General features: G+C 37.6%; 1 protein-coding gene and 1 pseudogene across 13 annotated transcripts in view; both read left to right on the plus strand.

The window, feature by feature from the left end:
* RABGEF1 (RAB guanine nucleotide exchange factor 1) overlaps positions 1–22,343 on the plus strand; it is a 71,586-nt gene that overhangs the window by 22,628 nt on the left and 26,615 nt on the right. For 3 of the 12 annotated variants that reach the window (XM_081053052.1, XM_081053056.1, XM_081053057.1), the window contains exons 3-4: positions 3,197–3,363; positions 14,855–15,024. The exons of 3 other annotated variants lie outside the window; for them this stretch is intronic. In XM_081053052.1, the coding sequence (XP_080909178.1) occupies positions 3,197–3,363; positions 14,855–15,024 (337 nt within the window). The remainder of the gene's footprint in view (positions 1–3,196; positions 3,364–14,854; positions 15,025–22,343) is intronic. 6 more of the 12 variants (XM_081053058.1, XM_081053059.1, XM_081053060.1 and 3 more) reach the window with 3 other exon arrangements.
* LOC308500151 (grpE protein homolog 1, mitochondrial-like) lies at positions 18,757–19,440 on the plus strand (annotated as a pseudogene). Its single transcript has one exon. The product of its transcript is annotated as a grpE protein homolog 1, mitochondrial-like (transcript).

Consider the following 22,343-nt stretch of genomic DNA (forward strand, 5'->3'; position numbering starts at 1 on the left):
TTTGTGCTGTCATTGCTACCTCGATGTCCTGAATCATTTTGACTTTGGGGAAGAACCAGAAGTCGCACAGTGCCAGATTCAGTGAATAAGGTGGATGAGGACAGTAATGTTTTTAATTGACAGAAATTGCTGTACCAGAAGTGATGTGTGACATGAAGGCTTTCCGTTGTGATCACAAAAGACGGTGAATGCTGCTGCCAAGTGCCATCCAACGGAAGGGCAGGGATCTTCAATACGGGAAGTGGCACGTCAAACCTTAGTAACAACAAGTTTCAACTTGTTCAGTGCAGTCAGTCGTGTGTGAGCTACGGTTGAGAGAAGGTATGTTTTCAAGTGTGCCGTAAATCATCTGCCATCGTGACAATGTTCCATGTCACACATCGCTTCTGGTGCAGCAATTTCTGTCAAATAAAAGTGGCTCAGGCAGTTGGAGCTCCGTGCTCCTAACTCTGAAGGCTGCCGGTTCGATTCCCACATGGGCCAGTGGGCTCTCAACCACAGGTTGCCGGTTCAACTCCTCGAGTCCTGCAAGAGATGTTGGGCTGTGCCCCCACAACTAGCAACAGCAACTGGACCTGGAGCTGGGCTGCGCCCTCCACAGCTAAGACTGAAAGGACAACAACTTGAAGCTGAACGGCACCCTCCACAACTAAGATTGAAAGGACAACAACTTGACTTGGAAAAAAAGTTCTGGAAGTACACACTGTTTCCCAATAAAGTCCTGTCCCCCTTCCCCAATAAAGTCTTTAAAAAAAAACAAAAACAAACATTACGGTGTGTCCTCATCCACCTTATTCACTGGACCTGGCACCACACGACTTCTGGCTCTTCCCCAAAGTCAAAATGATTCAGGACATGGAGGCAGCCACGACAGCGCAACTAAAGACACTCACGAAAGAGGACTTCCAGAACTGCTTCCGAAAGTGGCAAGATCAATGGGATAAGTGTGTTCAAAGCGGGAAGGGGGGGGAGGGATATTTTGAAGGGGAGTAATGGCAATGTGTCTTTTACTGTAATAATTTTTTTTTAAATTTAAACATTCACCATATTGTTTAATCACAACTTGTAGCTTTCAGTGATTTCTTCAATTTCTCTCTGTCTTACCTTTTAATTATTTTTTGTTTGGGATGTGTTAGTCTTAGTTCTTTAATATAAGCAGTAGCAGGACAGAGATAGACGTACTTCATGTTGGGGGTTAAATAAGTAACATATATATGATGTCCATGGCACTCATCAAGCATTGTTTTTCTCATTTTGTGGATATATCCAGCATGGCATCTGGCACAGTCATAAACATATGAGAGTAGAAATCTGTTGGTTTATATATGTAGTCCTTGCATTATGAAAATTTAATTTTTCCTGAATGGGGTTTGTAGGCCAAAAGTATTATTTGATAAGTTTGTATTATCCAGAAATATGATTATGATAAAAATTAGAAGATGGAATAGCTGGTGTGCATAGGAACTAATAAAATGCCATGAATAATGTTAATCCTTTACCAAAGCATCCTAGAAACTAAAACTTCTCAATTAAAGAAAGTCAAACTGAAAGTCAAACTCTTTGCTAGTTTTTTATATCTAATCAGCCACATTTGTTGAGTGACTTCTTTGCCAGCTTCTATGGTGAACTCAGAGAATTACAAAGTGCACTCACTGCTCTCAGTGACTCCACCGTCAGTCAAGGAGAGAAAATACAGACATAGAACATTAATTATTTCCTCAAGTTTCCCACTGCACTCCCGATATTCTCAGTAGCTGGTCCTATTTCATAAGTAGAGGCTTGTAGGCATGAATTCCCTTAGCTTTCTCCTGTCTCCATATCAAAATGTACCAATATCTTTATATTAATTTCTGTTTTGCCTCAGGGAAAGATGTGTCCTAGTCCGTTTTCAGACTACACCTCTCCCTGTAATTTTGTTGGTTTCTTACTCCTTCCAGTTGTGACCTCACTTGAGGTTTCCTATAGTACAATTTCTCAAATTTGCACAAATATGAAAATCACCCGGAAATCTTGTAGAATGATTGCTGGACCTTAGCCTCAGAGTCTCTGACTTTATTTGTTTAGGTGTAAGACCTCCAAACTTGCAGTTGTAACAAGTTCCTAGGTGGCAGTGCTGCTGCTGTCTGATAACTCTTGTTCTGTAGACGGCCTTTGAGTTTTGTCATATAAACCGCAAATTCCGTAGATCCAAGGCCAGATCTATTGCTTTTATTCCCTCTGATCCCCACTCCCCATTTTTTCCTGACCTTCTTCCTGTATCAGTTAACATAACTGTTATTCAGTTGGCTAAAAAACACTGGAGTCATTGTTAATTTCTCCTTCACCTCCCACACTGTCTGCAGCTACGAGCAGGTTCTACTTATTTCAGCTTAGAGAAGTCTTGAATTTCACCCTCTCCTATATTTTCTTGGTCCTCATTTTCTCTCACTTAAATCTTTGTAATATATTCTGAATTATTGTCCCTATCTCTAGTCTCTCTGCCCCTCATATTGTCACACGAATACCTGTATCATCTTTCTAAAGCACAGATCTGATCATGGTAACTTACTGGATTGACAGCCAGTTTTGGTCCCCTCACATGATGAAATCCAGGATGGCAGTCAAGGTTTCTTACCACCTGGGGCATCCAGCCTCATCATCCATCACACCATCCATCAGTGCTCTGCCTGCACCGAACTTGGTTTGTAACAAGAACCACTTGCCTTCACATTTGTAATTCCTTCTTCCTGCAACACCCTTTCACTTGACAGAATCCTGTTCATCCTTTAAGATAGACCTAAATGTCACCGTTGTGAAACCTCTGGGACTCCTCCAGCAGACTTAGTTCTTTCCTGTGTTCTTCAGTACTTGGGTTTTACTCTCTACTGTAGGAACTGTCACATTATATTGCAATTTATTTACCTTTTTCTCTCTTCCAACCTTGAGCTTGTTGGGGAAAATTTGGGCTAGACTTTATTTTTCTTATGTAACCCTAGTAGAATTGCTAAATGAATGTGCTCTACAGAGAAGGCCCCTGTAACAGCCTGTAGTAGCATGTAAGGTAGTTACAGTATCACGGATCTCAGACCTACTTGGTATATTTAGCCTCTAGTTCTGAAAATTTTAGATCCTCCTCGATTCATTGAGTGATAACCTTTAGACACAAGGAAAACTTGGAGAATATCTGGGTCATTCTTAATTCCCTCTTGCATTACAGACTGCAGCGGGAGGAGGAGGAGGCCTTTGCTAGCAGTCAGAGCGGCCAAGCGGCCCCATCCCTCACATTTTCCAAGTTCGAGGAAAAGAAAACCAATGAGAAGACCCGCAAGGTCACCACCGTGAAGAGGTTCTTCAGCGCTTCATCCAGGGTTGGATCAAAGAAGGGTGATTTTCTGAGTCTCTTTTTCCTTCTGTGCTCAGATGAGGTACAGAGTAGATCCGTTATGCATGTGGGTTCAGCTTTTTAATTTCTGTAAATTTAGAGACTGTCAGCTCAGATTGAGACTGATATTCGGTTGAAGGGTCAGACAATATATGAAACCAAAAATGTTTTTGGTTGGAGGACATTGTGTTTTACAGAAGCTTGTTTACTTGGATAGGAGGAATAAAGAGAATTGAAATATATGCTTTTTTAAATAAAATTAATTCCCATCTAAGTGGCTATCTTTGTGGATGTTTTCCTTTTTGTACTTTTAATCATTGGATCCTGGTTTATTCTCCTTTGTACAGTATCTTCACCATCCATACCTTATCAGAATGGCTGTTTCTAGGCTTGAAGTCAACTAAAGAGACAGTTTTCTGAGAGAGTTTATTTGAGAGACAGCTTGTATCTTGAGGAAGTATGGAGGAACATATAGGAAACATGTTGAGTGAACATTTAGGGAAAAGGCTCACTTTGGTCTTTTAGAGGGGTGAATGTGACCCATGGTATGTATTTTATGGTGCATAGGTTTGTATGTACTTGGCCTTATTCATCCTGATTTTTTAAATGCTGTGTAACCAGCAAAAGGATTATCACTGAAGTCACACTTGTTCAACCAGTGAGCAGACAAGCTCGTTGACGTGGCCTAGCAGAAAGCAAGACAGGATGTCTGTCGTTAGGGCTCATCTCTAAACCTTCATGTTTGTACTCAGTTCAGCGGTGAATTTGGAGTGGTGAGGGAGACTGGACCCGGCGCTGCTGCTGATGGAAGAGCTGTTTTCTTGGAGCCCGTGTCTCATCCCCAGCCCCCCGACCTGGCCTAGTTGTCGTAAGGTTTTCTGGTCTGCCCAAAGGCAGGGACATAAGTCACCCCTTAAGATCTTTGCTGGTCTTTCGGATTTAATGACTGTTGTTTTGTTTTTTTAAAAGGAATGATTCCTTATAAGCAAAAACACAGCATTTCTCTTTAATAAATGCAAGCCTAACTTTAAATAATCTTTTTGTTCACATGATTAATTTGAAGTTGTTTCTTGGTTGGCTGTTACTTGTAGCAGTTTTCTCTCCTGCAGTAAGAAGGGAAAATAATCAGTACCTGTTAGAGATTAAATTAAGAATGTGTTTGGCTCGTGATTTATTCATTAGGAGGTGGTATAAAGGGTGGTTAAGAACGTAAGCTGGTTTGAGTCTGAGCTTTGTAGTTTACTAGCTGTGTGACTGGGACAAGCTAATCTCTTTAAGCCCTGTGTGTTCTGAGGGACAGTAATTCTTACAGAGACATGTCTTGAAGATGAAATGAGTTGATGTGTCTACAGAGTTTAGCACAGTACCTGACACACATTATAAGTCTCTACTAATTGTTAGCTATTTAAAAATACGTATGTTGTTTTTCTGGGAGAATATCTCTGCTAGTAAGCAGCTCAACGGTACTGGTCAAAGCCATTCATTTCTTTTTAGCTTAAATTCTGTTTCCTGCTTTGGGAAAGTCTCACTAACCTTAGGCATTTACGATACATGGTGAAATGGTATATGACAAAAAATGAAGTAATAAAGAAGTGATAAAACCATGAGCTCTAACTGTGTTACAAATGATAGCATGAAAGCCCATAAAGGTTAACTAATTTCCCCAAGGTCATGTAATGAGCTGATGAGTTAGAACTCAGGCCTCCTAACTCCTGGTTCAGTTTTTTTTTCCATGATATCCCTTGACCTCAGTATATGTGTGTGTATCTGTATCTATATCTGTATTTACATCTATATAGGTATACAGTGACGTTTCTGTTACTGACGTGCATGATAGTCACGCACTTTTACTGACCATCCTGGGCAGTTTTGAAAAATGTCCTGAGAGCTCTGACAATGTGCATCGAATTATAGAAAGATTTGTACTTTAAAAGAAACAATTCCAAGTTATTTTTATTTTAAAACTTTTATATGGAAGATTTCTTATGTTTTTTCTTTTCTTTTAGAATAATAGATTTTTACTTTAGGTTTTTGATCTTTACCTGGTTTTTTTTTGTTTGTTTGTTTGTTTTGTTTTTTGTCTATAGAAAGTATATGAGGATGAAGACCTCAAAGAGTTGAAAAACTCACTGTGTCTGTATGGATACAAAGAGAATGCTGTTGGTTCTTTCTTTCATGTATTGCTTATGTAACAGATGAACGACGTGGCATTTCAGACTGATTGGCCTTTGCATGTGGATAAAGTTGGCCCATACTAAATGCAGTGTTAGTTTATTGGGTCTAGACTAACACAGATCTATGTGTTCTGTCTTCTTTATGTCACTTCATTAATACCTGATCCTGCCTTGCTCTTGATATTTTACTCACTTTTATTGTTAGCACAGAAGGAAGCTCTTAAATCACGGCAGCTTGGTAATAAACAGAACACAAGTAACCTTCCTTAGGGTTGAAGACTATTTTAGTAAGAGTTGGATGCCCTAATTTAAGAGAAGGTAAATGGAACAGCATGACTGTAAAAACTCAGTTTACTTACAGTTTTCTAACCCCCAAAGTAAGGTCAAGTGAGCTATAGCTTAACAAAGTACATCACACTTGCTCATACATTCAAAATGTCTTTTTTTAAAAGCGCCCAAATATGTATTGTCACCCTGAGTAGAATTTTATGTGTATCTTTTACAAAGCTAAAGGCTGTGCTCCTAGAATTAAAATACTAATCCTCTACCTAGGTCTTACGTTCTAATACTGTTTTTCACTAAAGTGAACTAGGGTTCCTTGGAGAAATGACTGATTCTAGGGCTGGAGAGGGTAAGAGGTCCCCTCCAGAATGGTAGGGATAGGCCAAAGACCCAGAAGCCAGCTTGAATGTAGTTATGTAAAAGAATATCCTTATTATTAAGAAATACTCATATTAAGGGGTAGGGAGCATGGTGTATACAATCCACTCTGGAAAAAATTTAGAAGAAATAATAGTTCTGTAGCAAATCTTAAAATTTTGTGAATCTGGGTAAAGGGTTTAAAGGAATCCTTTGTAATAATCTTGTAGCTTTTCTGTAAATAAAGTTATTTTAAAGTAAGATTAAAAAAATAAAAATAAAACTATAATCTTGCAGCATTCAATGCTATCCCAAGACCAGAATTTCAGATGTTGATTAAGTAGAAGCTTGGTGTTAATCACATTGTTTGAAGGATTACTAATGAATTATTACTTTAACCATCAGGGTCTGTTTGGTGCTCACATGACACTGAGGTAACAATTCCCAAGCTGAATTTGGAACAGATTTTATAACTGTGCCTGTTTTTACAATCATTTTGCAAGTACAGTCAGCTTGGTTGCCTTTTCTTGTTCACTCTGAAGATTATTTATCAGGTAAAATCATTTTTCACAATGTATCAAATAGAATCCACTTGGAAAATGATCAGTTTCTGACTTTCATTGATAAGGACAATGAGAAATTTTCCTTGGCAGTAAGTATGTGGTGTCTTTTATTATCTAACATCACTGGGTGTCCAATAATTCAGTCCTGTTCTGTCACAAACTACCCAGAGTCAGCACAGATCCCACAGGAAAGGGCTCGGTCCCACAAGACTTCCCCCACTTCAGACAACAGTCAAAGCTCCCAGGACCCGGGGGGCACCCATAATTCTGAGCAACCAGCTATAAATTGAGGGTTCCCACAGCCCTCTCCTAGGGTTTGATAATTTATTCGAGTGACTCATAGATCTCAGGAAAATAACTGGTTTATTATAAAGAACACAATTCAGGAACAGCCAAATAGAAGAGATGCATGGGACAAGGTAGAGGAGGGGTGCCAAGCCACCATGCCCTCCCTCTCTGGGCATGCCACACTCCCAGCGCCTGGATGTGTTCCCCAACATGGAAGCTCCCTGAACCTGTCATTTAAGGGTGTCTATGGAAGCTTTTGTGGGCATGATTGATTAAATCGTTGGCCACTGGTGATTAAAAGTCTCCATTTCCTCTCCCCTCCCCAAAGCCAGAGGTCAAGGGTGGGAAAGGACTGAGAGTCCCAGCACCTAATCCCTTGGTTGTTCCTCTGGTGCCCAGCCCCTTCTAGACAGCCCTGAAGCTTTCCAGGACCCAGCTGGAGTCACCTCATTAGCATGAACTCAGATATGGAAGAAAGAGTCTTGTTAGCAATAAAAAAAGAGGTTCCTGTCACCCTTATCACTCTAGAAATTTCAAGGGTTTTAGGAGTTCTGTTTCAGGAACCCAGGGGAAAAGACCAAATATATGTTTCTTGTACTACAGACTGTCTGCCTTTTAGTCCATATTGTGTAACTGTAGTCAGAACTACTGAACTGTCCTTAACATTGTTTGGATAAGCTGAGAAATGTAAATTTTTTGACATTGAGATAAAAAATGTCTTCAGTGCTGGAAATGGTGTTAATTGTCTTTATTATATGATCATGTTCTTTTTTAATACTGACATTTTCAGGTTGTCTTTGATGACTATTCTTCAAGTACACTTAGTGAAGATTTTGCTTTTAAGGTTTATTTTGTATGTTAAAGATTTAGTTTAATATGTGCTCTGCCTTGCATACAGCCTTATGTAGTAGGTGTTCAACTGATACTTGTTGATTGATTTAAATAGGAATAAGTAGGTGCTGTACTAATAGGAGGGATACGATGGTGTGGTTGTGAAGACCGTGGGCTTGGGAATCAAACAGAACCATCGTCAGATCAGCTCCTCCTCTGACTTGCCCATGGGACTTGAGGCACACAGTGACTTCCCCTCTCACCTCAGTGCATTCATGGCTAAAAGTGGAAAACATTGATTATTTCATACGGTTTCAGGATCTAACAACATTTTCAGGGATTAATGAGGATGCATAGTGAAAACAGTGCCATGTAGAAAATTCTCATTGGATGGTAGCTATAGGTGGTATTATAAGCAAAAGCATATGTTCTGCTGGGAAGATTGTTTTTTTAAATCAGTTTATTGGGGTGACAATTGTTGGTAAAGTTACATAGATTTCAGGCGTACAATGCTCCAGTATGTCATCTATATCTCACATTGTGTGTTCGCCACCCAGAGTCAGTTCTCTTTCTATCACCATATATTAGACCCCGTTTACCCTCTTCTAGAGCCCCACTCCCCGCTTACCCTCTGGTAACCCCTAAACTATTGTCTGTGTCTATGAGTTTTTGTTCATTTGTTTGTCTTGTTCTTTCGTTGTTTTCGGTTTTGTATACCACATATCAGTGAAATCATATGGTTCTCTACTTTTTCTGTCTGACTTATTTCACTTAGAATTATAATCTCAAGATCCATCCGTATTGTCACAAATGTTCCTATTTCATCTTTTCTTACCGCCGAATAGTATTCCATTGTGTATATATACCACAACTTCTTTATCCATTCATCTATGGAAGGACATTTTGGTTGTTTCCATGTCTTGGCCACTGTAAACAAAGCTGCAACGAACATTGGAGCACACATGTCTTTATGGATAAATGTTTTCAGATTTTGGGGGTATTAAATACCCAGGAGAGGGATTGCTGGGTCATATGGTAATTCTATTCTTAATTTTTCAAGGAACCTCCTCCACATTGCCTTCCATAGCAGCTGCAGCAGTCTGCATTCCCACCAACAGTGTATGAGGGTTCCTTTTTCTCCACAGCCTCTCCAACACTTGTTACTATTTGTCTGGTTGATGATAGCCATTCTGACTGGGGTGAGGTGATATCTCATTGTGGTTTTTATTTGCATTTCTCTGATGATTAGTGATGTTGAGCATTTTTTCATGTCTATTTGCCATTTGTATGTCCTCTTTGGAGAAATGTCTCTTCAGGTCCTCTGCCCATTTTTCAATTGGGTTGTTTGTTCTTTTGTTGTTGAGTTGTATGAGTTCCTTGTATATTTTGGATGTTAGCCCCTTATCGGAGGCACTGTTTGCAAAAATCTTCTCCCATTCAGTTGGTTGCCTCTTTATTTTGTCTATGGTTTCTTTTGCTGTGCAGAAGCTTTTAAGTTTCATATAGTCCCATTCATTTATTTTAGCTTTGATGGGAAGATTTTTTTAAAGCTGTGTTTAGATTGAGGAATGGAAAGCTTGATAATATAATCATGGCAGATGGGCTGTCCTTGAAATACAAGCTTTTTTCTTTGTTGAAAACAAGATTTTAAATTGTAGATTGCCCATTTGGGTTGCCCATTTGGGTCCTAGCCAAAATGTAATGCATGTGAAATTGTTCCTTTTACATACATCCTTATGAACACCCATTGGCTGTTCAAAACTACGACACCCTTTTCCTGTTACATGAATTGTGTCTCTCATTTTCTACTCTCTAATCCAAGCTTTCATTCTGTTATTAAGGGTTGGTTTTTTAGGAAGGTCAGAGAGAAATGGTTATTGATTTTAGTAATTTGTACTAATTCATAACTAGTGAATAGAATTACTCTTGACTAACTTTTTTTTTTGATATTTTAAGGTTTTTTTTGAGAGCTGTTTTAGGTTCATAGTGAAATTAAGAGGAAGGTACAGAGATTTCATCTAGCCCCGCCTCCTACACATGCAGCCTCTTCACTACCAGCACCCCCACCTAAGGGGTGCATTTGTTACAAACGATGAACGTACACTGACTCATCATTCTCACCCAAAGTCATAATTTACATTAGGGTTCACTCTTGGTGATGTACATTCTGTGGGTTTAGACAAATGTATCCACCATTATAGTATCAAACAGAGTATCTTCAGCTTACATTTTATGTTCATTTACATTTTGAAAGAGGATTTTTAAACATCCAACTTGTCCGTCTTTGGGCAAAAGGGTTTGCTGGGGCAGAGGGAGGAGTGTGCACAAGTAAAGCGATGAGGGGTGGTCAGAGCTTCCACCCTTGATTGGGTTGCAGATCTCCAGAGTCCGAGACTGGTGTTCCTTTGAAGGTGTGCAGGCCTGTCTTTGGCCTCAGGAGGCAGCTGTAGCATAGTAAAGAGCTCGGGCTCTGAAGTGAAGTCAGAGACCTGGGTTTAAACTTCAGCCTTGACCACTTAAATAACTGCAACGTTACGCAAGTTGCTTAACATCTTTAAGCCTCAGCTTCTTCATTTGGAAACGTCATAAAAGTACTACTTCAGAGTTGTGAGGATTATACAAAAAGCATTGGAAAAGTATTTAGCACATCAGAAACATTTGCTGTACGTAAACTGTTATTATTTTGTCAGATTGAATGCGTATTTCATTTTTGTTGAGTGGAATGTTCTATAAGTGTCAGTTAGATCAAGTTGGTTGATAGCATTGTTCAAGTATTCTGCCTACGGATAGTTTTTACCACCTGTAATATCAGTAAGATATTACTAAGAAAGGAGTATTGAATTCTCCAAATAAAATTGTGGATTTTTTATTTCTTCTTTCTGTTCTAGCAATTTTTGCTTCATGTGTTTTGAAGTTGTGTTATTAGTTGCATACACATTTAGGATTGCTGTTTGTTAAAAAATTAACCCCTTTTTCATTATGAAATGCCCCTCTTCATCCTTGGTGATGCTTTGTGTTCTGAAATGTACTTTGCCTGATATTGATAAGGTTACTTCAGCTCTTTTTGATTGTTTGGATGATATATCCTTTTCATTTCTTTAGTTTTTCACATGTCTGTGTTTACTCTTAAAGTGGATTTCTTATAGACAGCAGATACGTGGATCTGGTTTGTTTTTGTTTTGTTTTTTAAAGATTTTGTTTTTATTGAGGAAGGAGAAGAGGACTTTATTGGGGAACAGTGTGTACTTCCAGGACTTTTCCCAAGTCAAGTTGTTATCCTTTCAATCTTAGTTGTGGAGGGCACAGCTCAGCTCCAGGTCCAGTTGCCATTGTTAGTTGCAGGGGGCGGAGCCCACCATCCCTTGCGGGAGTCGAGGAGTTGAACCGGCAACCTTGTGGTTGAGAGCCCACTGGCCCATGTGGGAATCGAACCGGCAGCCTCCGGAGTTAGGAGCATGGAGCTCTAACCGCCTGAGCCACCGGGCCGGCCTATGGATCTGGTTTTAATCTAATCTGACAACCTCTGACTTTTAATTGGACTGTTTAGACTACTTAATGCGATTTTTTAATAAGATGGGGCTTAAATTTACCATCTTGTTCTTTGTTTTCTTTTTATCTCATCTGTAGTTAGTTCTTTTTCTCTTTTCCTGACTTATTTTTGATAGACTATTTTTTATGAGTATATCTTCATCTCCACTATGGCTTCTTAGCTCCTTTCTTCCTTCTTTCTTCCCTCCCTTCCTCACTGCCTCTTTTCCTTCCTTCCTTCCTTCCTTCCTTTATTCCTTCCTTCCTTCCTTCCGCCCATCCACGATTGTTCTGGGGTTTACAAAATACATCTTTACTACTCTACTTTTAAATAATATTATACCACTTTACATATAAGAATCTTACCAACAGTATTCTTATATTTTTTCTTCCTATCCTTTGTTGTCCTACATTTTACTTCTCTACATATGACATAAATCCCACAATCCATTATTATTGCTTTAGCTTCAAACAGTTAATTATCTTTTAAAGAAATTTTTAAGTGATAAAATGTCTTCTCTATCTGCCCACATATTGGCCATTGCTGATGCTCTTTGTTCCTGGCTGTTCGGAAAACGAATTTCTCTCAGCCATATGTGCTCTGGGGATTGTTCTACCTGCTCCTTTACCCAGTAGGTTAGTTTTCTGACATGTGTAGCATGCAGAGACTCAAGGAATTCCTTTGCAGTTACCTGGAGTTTTTTCTGTGCAGCCCCACCCTCTCTGTATTTTGCCACGCCAATTCTAATGACTTTGGCTTCCCTGTGCTCTAAACTCTGTTTCCCCAAGTCAGCACATTGGCTAAGCTCTGTTTGAGTTGCCTGTCCCTGAACCACGGCCTAAAAACTCTCCCAGCAGTGAACTGGGCCACTTGTAGCACTTACCATGTTTATCCTCTTCTTGTAGGGGTTTCTCTCCCATCTGCCTGTTGTTCAGTGTCTAAAAACTGTTGTTTGTTATATGGTTCTTGTCTGATTTTCTAGTTGTTTAAGGCAGTAGGGGAATCCCAATCATATTATTCCAACATGACTGGGAGTGGAATTATCAGATTGACTGAAGGATTAAATTTCAAGTATTAAAAGAACTTTTTCTAGTCACACAGGATATCAAATACAATTTTTGGTTCTCCATATTGATAAACAATGTTTCAGAAAAGATGCTGCAAGTTTTTGTTTTGAGTTAAATTGCAACTGATTTATTTATTTGCTTGAAAACAATAGGTGGTACATCCAAATGGCTCAAAAATGAAAGGTATATAGTCCCTCAAGTCATCTAGTTTCCAGCGACTACCACCACCCTTCCCCACATTCAGACAACCTTTGTTATTAGTTTCTTCTGTATCCTTCTGTACTTTTGTTTTCATTTGTAAATACACATATTCTTATCCCAATTCTCCTGTTTTACGTAAAAGATGGCACATCTGCGCCCCCTGCTAGATGGCACTACACATACCCTGCTTTTTTACTTAGCAATACATTTAAGAACTCTTTCCTTATCCGTACATAAAAAGCATACTTTTTAATTTTAAAATGATATGATATTGCATTTTTGGATTAAGCCATAATTTATTTAGTCCTTTAGTCACTGTTTTGTGCCAATTCAGTTTTTTGCATTAAAATGAGTAGCCTTGTACATATTTCATTTCGTACATGTGCAATTTTATAAGTAGAACATTTCTGACAAATGGAATTGTTTGGTCATAGGATAAATGTAGTTTTAATTTTGATGGTTATCACCAGATTGCATTCCATTGCAGTTATGTCATTTATGCTCCCACTTCCATAGCTGGAGAGCGCCCCCTGATTCCTGTGTCCTCATCAACATCAAACTTCAGATTTTTGCCTATTAATTTTTTAAATGGCATCTCATGCAAGTATTAATATGCATATTTGTTAACATGAGTAAGATTGAACATATTTCCTATGTTTAAGATCTATCTGTGTTTCCTTTCTGTCTATTGTTCGTATTCTTTACCCATTTTCATATTGAACTATTGGATTTTCTTCTCTATTTATAGGAGTCCTTTTACATTGGGGAGCGTAGCTCTTTGTCGGTGATGTAATATACAAACGTTTTTTTCCAGTTTGTTGTCTGACTTGACTTTTTAACCATACGTACAGTGTTTTTATGTACTTTTTCCTTTCTTTTATCTTTTTCTCTTAATGTGATTGAATTCTTTAAGGGCTTTTACATTTTGAATCACAGTTAGGTAGCACCTGATAATTTAAAATATAGGAAAATACTTGATATGGAAAGATAACTATAAAGTGCACTTTTTTTCTGCTAGCTAAACTGTAGTTTGGGGGTGGGGTAAGAGTGTTTTTGCTTTAAATTGAACATAAGTAAAGCAATTATGTAACACATTAGTTTAATAACCAGTTATGTAATAAGTGAGATGTCGAGTCTTTAGTTTGCTACAGCTAATAGTATATTCTTTTAGGTAATCGACATGTGTTTGTCTCACCTGAATAAACCAGTCACTCTAATAGAAATAATGACTTTATTATCTTGAAAATTTCAACTTCATCATTAAAATGTATCTCAGGTACTAAAGTTTAAAAGCTAAGATTATAAGAAATTACTCTGAGAAAATATGTAATAGGTTGATTTTAATACTGTCAAAAGATTTTTTTTTCTGAATTATTTCTTTTTGTGTGAAAAAGGAATTATGGGTATATGAGGTACCTAATTCCTTACAGGTATTGAAATAGAGAGCACAGTTCAAAATCCGGAGGCTTAGAACGTGATAAGCAAAGAGAGAGGTCACGCTCCTGAGAGTGCTTTCTCTGTTCCAGTCCCCTTATCTCTGTCCTATAAAGACCCCATTTTTTTTCCAGAGTATTCACGGAAGAGGGGAGAGAGCTGGGGGCCAACTAGTCAGACAGTGTTTTATTTGCTTCCCTGTCTCTTTGCTGTGTGCTCTGTCATGATCATTATGCTACTTTGAATGGATTCTTTCACTTTGAGCAGTATGACTTGAAAACTGAGTGGTGGATAAATAATTGTTGATCTCCACATAAACAAATTAACCTTTACCTTTTAAGCAAGTAAAATGGATTTGGAAAGGTTGTCTAACATTTTGTAAGTCATCTAACATTTTTGTGCTGCTATTGCTTGTTATTTTACTTGTTCATTAGTTTTGTAAACTGTTCAAGATAGTGGTGACATTTCAGTATTAATGGTTATGTAGCTCAAAATATCATATATTTTGGCTAAGAAAATATGAATAGAGCAACTTTTAATTGAATAGGGATATCTTTTTGGTCATGTAGTTTTATCTACTTGTATTCCTACTCATAAAATAGATTTAGCTTCCTTTAAGGAAAGTTGTCCAAATATTTAAACATAAAATAACTTAAATTCAAGTTTAACTTTGATTAAGCATAATTTAAATAACCTTAAATTAGATACTTAAAGTAATTCCATGCATGGATCTTCTATGTAATGAAACTTATTTTTAATTTTCCCAGCAGAAATTCAGGAAACCAAAGCTCCCAGTCCTTCCATAAACCGGCAAACCAGCATTGAAACGGATAGAGTGTCTAAAGAGTTCATAGAATTTCTCAAGACCTTCCACAAGACAGGCCAAGACATCTATAAGCAGACCAAGCTGTTTTTGGAAGCAATGCATTACAAAAGGGTAGGTTGAGAATAACCACTAAGAAATAGAGTTTTAGTTTTAGGAAAGATCTTAGAGGTACTCTAGTATAATTTTGTCATTTACACCTGAGAAAATCAAGACCCGGAGATGTTAAGTTACCAACGAAATACCACTGTACCAAGTTAAAACCTGACTCCCGGGCCAGTACTTTTCCACTGCAACTCAATGGTATTTGAATCATCTTTGTGTGGAAAGTGTGACATCCAAACCACTTTTATTGCGTACTTTAGTAATGAGCCTTCCTAACTTGACACCTTGTAAACAGTATAAACTGCCGTAGAAGACCTTAAGCTCTTAAGTAACAATTGTTAGACTAGTAGCAATCATTTTAGGGTATTTTTGTTTTTGTTTTGTATTTTGATTTTCAGTTTTCCTCTCATTGTTAAGGTAGAGAAGGGAAAGCTAGCCTTAGGTATTGAAAAGGACCTTAGCAATTATCTGGCTTTAGTCCCTTTGTTTTATAGATGGGCAGGTTGAGAGCCAGAGACGATAAGTGACTTAACCAAGATTACACAACCAGATTCTGCCAGTGTCAGAACTAGAACTTGTGTCTTCCACACGTCTTTAATTTCTAACCCATAATTTCAGTTACAGTATTTCATAAGACTGTAAAGGGACTCATTTTGTAAATAGTGATTAATTCATTTGTAACATTCTTCACTCATTAAATTCAGAATTAGCTCTAAAAGTCCTTCTATGGAGTCAGGAAGTCTTGGAGAGAAAGGAAAAGGGAATTAGAAAAACAGCAAGGTGATTAACTGCTTAGCTCTATTTTACCTGTGGTCAGAGGTAGGCTAATAAACAGTTGACGTCTGTCAAAATATTTTTTAAATACTGCATTCAGTTTGTAAAGGAGAAAAGAAGCTTTCTCGGTTTTTGGTGTGCAATTACACTGAGAATAAATAAGCAGCCCTCATTTTTTACCCAAAGTGTTTGTAAGCAGTAGTGACATTTGGAGTTAAAACAAGCAAGATATCATTGATGTTTTGCGTTAGAAGCAATGATAGACTTCTTTAATATGAAAAAATTCGGAGTTCGTGTGATGTACAACTTTCATTTTTTATCAGAAGTAAAAACTAAGGTTCTTTAGCCCACATGAAATGTTTAGAGAATATTTATACTATAGTACATATAGAATATACACTGTATAATACTATAAATTTTTTAAACTGCTTAGCTCAGATTTGTTCATTTTTCTTTTGCTCAGAAGTGTAATGTGCCTGTGTTCTATAATAATTTAGTTGACTTTTGAATCAATATACTAAAGTAAAGAGGTAATTAACTGGTGCAGATACTGCCATACTTAACTGTTTTCAAGGCATTGTTAATTGATATCAGAGACCTGGATATGGCTTCAGAGTCCTCTTTAAGAGCCACTGTGCAACCTGTTTTCCATTTCTACACTAGCACTAAGTGTTTCATGGTTCAGTGGCCAAGTCCTACACATGTATGTTCAACACCTATCTGATAGTGAAGAGACGTTTGTTAAGCCAAATGTCTCTGGGGAAGCCCTTTTTTCTTTAGCTGCAACTTAATGTTGTTTCAAGTAAGTGAAATAGTTTTTATACCCGAATGAGGCAACCTTATACCTGACTAGATTCAAATCATATAATCATACAAATCTCTTGAGAGAATTGTAGTTCCTGTGAGGAAATGAAGTATGTCACAATGCAAGGTGCTCTCTGTACTCAATTCATCAAAACTGCTTAAAAACCTTATTATTCTTGCCAACTGAACTTTCTAGTCATGTTACTCTAATGATCTACTTGATATGAAAATTCATTCTTGTCTGTTTGAAATGGCCCCGTTGATATTGCCATTAACTGATGATTCTTACTGCATCCCACAGTATTATTCTTCCCCACATTTTTGAGTTTCAGAACACTGAATTGTTCTTGCCTATATCTTTTTCCACTTCCTTCCTGTTTTCTCCAATCCTAATGTATGCCAGTAGTGAGCAACCTTTTCTGCATATGGGTCAAGTCTAGAAAATTAAATATTTTCAGAATTGCATTAAAAGTTTTTTTTCAGCCATTTCATCTTTATTGGGAAACCCTTTCTCTGTATTTAGACGTTTTAAAGAGTTTTTCTTATCCTAAGGGGGGAAATTTTGGCGAAAATTTCATTTAGCTCCTACATAATTCACAGAACACAGCAGTACTGCAATGTAATGCTTTACTGTTCAATATGTACTGTTTTTTGCTAAGACTCTTCAGCAGCTGGTTTATTTTTCTCTTTTTTGATTAATCTTATTAGATGCTTAATACTAAAATATGTATTGCTTTATAGACCCTGTCATATTCTTTAAAATAAGATATTTCTATTGCAAAGAAGACAGGCAGCTACATCATTAATGCAAAATCCATTCGTGTTGAACATACAATTGTTATCAGCTACTTTTTTGTTCTTAGAAGTCACCATAGCAAGAATTTAAATTAAATTGAAAAAATGGCCAGGGGATCAGAGGGGTGTATGAAGAAGAAGTTAAGAAGAATTTATAAGGTTTATGTTTTTAAACTTCTTATCATTACAAAATAACTATAAGAATCGTACTGTAAGAACCAAGCTTCAGCTAGGTCTAAGAGTGGCCACATATCCAGGGATGTATATGGTCACCAGTGAAATGAAGGATATATAAATTCCTTTTGTCATTTTGATAAAACCTTATGTGCCCAGGACAATTTTAAAGCATTATATATAGATGTTAACCTTTCCTATCAAAACTAGAAAACTATATTTTCTAACTTAATGAGATCCCTGGCTTTATAAATAATTTTTTCCCACTAATTTATTTATATGAAAGCATCTTCAAAACACACAGACTATAGTTAAATCAGAGTAAATGAAGCTCCTAGAGAAACTCTATTGCTGCCCAACTGTTTAAATCCTGCCTTTGCTAAATGTTAATATCCCTCAGATGAATTATGCCCTATTCTGAAACGGTAGCCCGCCCTATTTTTAAAAGTATAGCCGGTGTAACCCTCTACTTCTCAAAATACTGACCCTTTAATTTATTGAACATTACATTAAAGCATTTTAATAAACAGATTTTCTGGGTTTCTCAGTGTGCAGTTTTAAAAACAAGATTCCTTTATTAGCTGTCATTCAAATATACTCCTTTTCTTTATTAAGGAAGCCGTCAAGCACAACGTGAGACCTTTTGCTGCCTTCCCTATCCTTTTTCCTGTTATTCTATATAAATTTGGTGTTGATTATATTATATAAACTTAAAATTCTCTGATAGTAATTCTCTTGAAAAACGTTTTCTAAACCTGACTGAAGAGAAAAAAATATGTATAGTTTAAAACACGGCTATATCTTCATTTACCTTCTTTTCCCCAGAATAAATAAAAAGAATAGGTATTCTTATATACCTTAAAATGACTTCACTATTCTAAGCCATATGTGTATACAAGGAGTAGTTTGCCCTGCTATGTAATTACTGTTAAGAGAACAGAAGTATGTATCCAAAACAGTAACTTTAGTTGACAAAATAGTCTTTAATTATGGTAAGAAAATCTTGGGGAGGGGGACAGTGACCCAGGTCCCAATTTTAAAATTACAATAGAAGCAGCAAGGATGAGAAGTGAAGGAACAAGACAATGGGAAAAGATCTCAGCTCTTGGAATCTACACATCGTAAGAAACGAAAGTAGATAAAAGAGTTGATACCTATGTTGAAAGCGATAGATGAGTGAAAATAATCAAGAACATGTCGTACAAGAGTACGGTGACGTGTGAGAGAAAACATAGAACATTGGAGGGCAGCCATGGTGGCTCCGTGGGGAGGCTGGAGAGATGCAGGCTCTCAGCTTTGGTGTTGTCTCTAAGGCCCTCTCCTGTTGTGCACAGCTATAAAACAAAAGAACAATGGCCAGAATGAAGAGGACATAGGTCAAAATGGAACAGAAGAGAGATACTCGCTCTACAGAGAAGAAACTCATGGAAGAGAACATGAAGTTTGAAGAGCAGCTGAAAGAGACTATGGAAAAATATAAGCAAGTTTTGGCTAGTACTGAGAACCTGTTGCAGAGGAGCCAGAATGGTGGAGGCAGATTGCATGGTATTTGGGGCTTTTGCAACGACTTGTCAGAGGTTGCAGACATTTTGGTGGAGGCAAAACAGTGTGTTCCAAAAGAAGAAATCAGAGATGATACTCATCTGAAGAAACTCTGTGAGGGCCTCATGGTGACTTGAAGTCCCCATTCAGAAGCTGTTCATGAGGCAGGGCTTGCTCAAGTTGAACTGTTATAATTCAGATTGAGCCAAGCTTGACCCTTACAGGCATGAGGCCTTGTTCCACATGCTGGTTGAGAGGAAAGAGCCAGGCTCAATCGTGCTGGTTAACAAGGTAGGGTGCAGGCTGCACAGGGCACCCCCAGACCCATCCTGGTGAGCATGGTGAAAGAAGCTTAGCTGTGTCTGGAAGAGCTGTTGGTTTTTTGTTTTTGTTTTAACTGCTGTTAACTCTTGAAAGTCTGGTTCACTTTTCTCATCTATGAATACTTTTGAGCTTTTCTGAAACATTGTTGGAAAACAGTGGCTAAACACACAACTGCACCCTTGTGTTAATGAACTCTAACTCAGGAGCCTACTCATGGCTTTTTAGTGTTTCATGTTGAATAGCTTCACATACTCACAGAAGAGGCCAGCGGAACCCTACTGAAAGCCTAGAGTATCATGAATAACGCTGTATCTGCCCAGACTGGTGACATCGAGGTATTTTAAATGAATGCAGTGTCTTCGGGAATTCCACTCTGGCTGCCTGGCTGTGCTCAACTGCACTGTTTCTTCTGCATCTCACTGTAGCTTATGAGCTACTGGAATACTTAACCCATACCACATTTCATTCAATGAAAGAAAAGCTAGAATTTAAACTTTTTTTGCTAAAAAAAATTTCATAGTGACCTTTGTGAAGAACGTATGTGGATTCATTTGTAATTAATAACTATCCAGCTGCTAAAAATGATCAACTACTGGTTTTTCCTTAGAGATGTAAAATGAACATAAGTACCTTAACAGTTCTCACCACCTTTATTTTGCCTGTAATTGAATTTGACAAAATCAATTACTTTTACTCTGTTTTGTTCATCTAAATGTAGAAATGTTTAAATCTGTATTCAGTTAGCTACTAATGACCTCAACGAATACTCCCTGGTAAGACAGACTATCTCAATATATCACGACTGCAGGCTTGGTATACTTTAAATGTTAATGTTAAATTTTTAAAATTTTATTTAAGAGAATTAAAGCCTTAATATATTTATTCTTCTTAAAAAAATATTGATGGCAGCAGAAACTAGTAATATAAAAAAATAAGGACATGAAAGCTAAAACCTAAATACATCAAAACAGTTAATTAACTACAGTGCAACAGAAACTTAATAAACCCAGAAAATGATCACGGAGATCCAATTTCTGTAGATGGGAGATCCAGATGAAATAGAAAATAGAATTAAAGAAATAGTCAAATAAAGACTCAAAACCGGAGGCGAAAGAAAAAAAAGACTTCAACCAGTCAATGAAGAAAGTATACAGAGCCTCTCAGTAAACTACAAAGAAAAAACAGTTTAGAAAAAAATGTAAAAAGACTTTATATAGACATTATAGAAAAGATGATCCTAGACAATGGTTAGAGAACACTTAAGGAGAAGGGTTCATTTACACTGTTAAGCTGTATTTTTTTCTTAGAAAACTGTGAAAAAACCTTTTGGAATTTTGTAGACCCTGAAAGAATTTACCAACACAAACCTGCTATCGTTTAGCTCTTTGGAAAGAACTCTGAAGGACCGGAGATTTACCCAACTTGCAAGTGAACAAATTAGCCTGCCATCATTTCATGGATACTGGCAGAAGACACAAGTCTCTTGGGTCATAAAAAAGACCAGTTTCTAACAGCAGTGGGAGTAGCCGGAGTATACCAGCATTTGTATCAGTTCCCTGAGTGTCAGTTCCCACATGGCAGTGCAGAGGAGACCACGTAATGCCTGCAGTTGCAGCGAGTTGTTAGAGAAGTAGGTCTTTATATTGGGCACGAGCTTGCTTGACCTTGCCCCAGAGGGCAACATTATGCTAACTTCAGGGGGGCACTCTCTCTGTTTCAAGGCTATTCGTTACACAGCTATCCTTGACTACAGAACAGAAGAGTACAGAACAAAGGCAGTCAGTGCCTCTCCTCACATGATGTATGGAAATATAAAAGATCGATGTGGAATTGTCTCCCAACACCTTCATAGTATTATCAAGGGAGGAACAGTATTGAATGGCCACATTCATTCCTTCTTTCATTGAGCCAGCGTTGAGCACTTAGCCCTACGCCCGGCTCCATTACAGGCACTGAGGATATGGTGGTGAGCAGTGCAGCAAACAGTACACCATATGATACAACATAGTGGTGAGGCCTGTAAGGAATCCAAAGCAGCACACAAGGACAGTGGCAGGGGAGTTGTTTTATATCATTAAAATACACTGTAATGAAGTGTAAATCTGTGTGTAGAAATAGGAAAAAAATTTCTTAATTGTAACATAAAATTACAGTGGTTGTGTGGAGCTGTGGGAGGAATAGGTCACTCATTGGCACCAGTGAAAACAGGCCATTTATGCCTCTACAAGGAGGTTACCTTGTTTCTAGTTAGAAGTTAGTGCTAATAACAATCATAAGAATGAATGTAGTTTGTTCTAAGTGTTAAGATTTGGTGCAAATGAAAGATAACCATGTTTACGCTATCTAGGTAGATTAAAAGAATAGATAATCCATTGCAAAAAGTGCATAAAATAACAAGTGAAATTGTAGTATCATAAAGGAAAATTAAAATATCACAGTTAAAATGTTAAAGTCCCCCATGTTAAAAATACAATTAGATTTGTAGGTTTAATAGTAAAAAAATTTCATCTCATAAACTCCATATGGTAGTCCATCTTCTGTTTATTTAAACCCAGTTTGCTTATTGAAAGGATTTGAGATTTATAAAATTATTTAAAAGAAGAATAAGAGCAAGTGAATAATGTGATGATATCTGGGATTTATAAACTCATCCCTATGGACATGCGCTTCATGTAGCTGTTGCTTGGTTGTCTCCGCGCAGGCCTAGGCTTGGTAGTAAGACCAGTCATCTGAAGCGGTGTTTGCCGGGGGCTCCAAATCGTTCAGTCCATGGGCGCATCTGGCTAGTGATCTTTTTTGTACAAAGATGAAGCTTGACAAATGTACAATACATTGTTTTGATCAATTCATAGATCAGGGGTAGATAGGAAACAAAAGATTGAAGTCTCATTAGGAATTGCCAACACCAAAAGGAA

This window comes from Rhinolophus hipposideros, assembly GCF_964194185.1.
Source record: "Rhinolophus hipposideros genome assembly, chromosome: 7".
NCBI classification, from domain to species: domain Eukaryota; kingdom Metazoa; phylum Chordata; class Mammalia; order Chiroptera; family Rhinolophidae; genus Rhinolophus; species Rhinolophus hipposideros.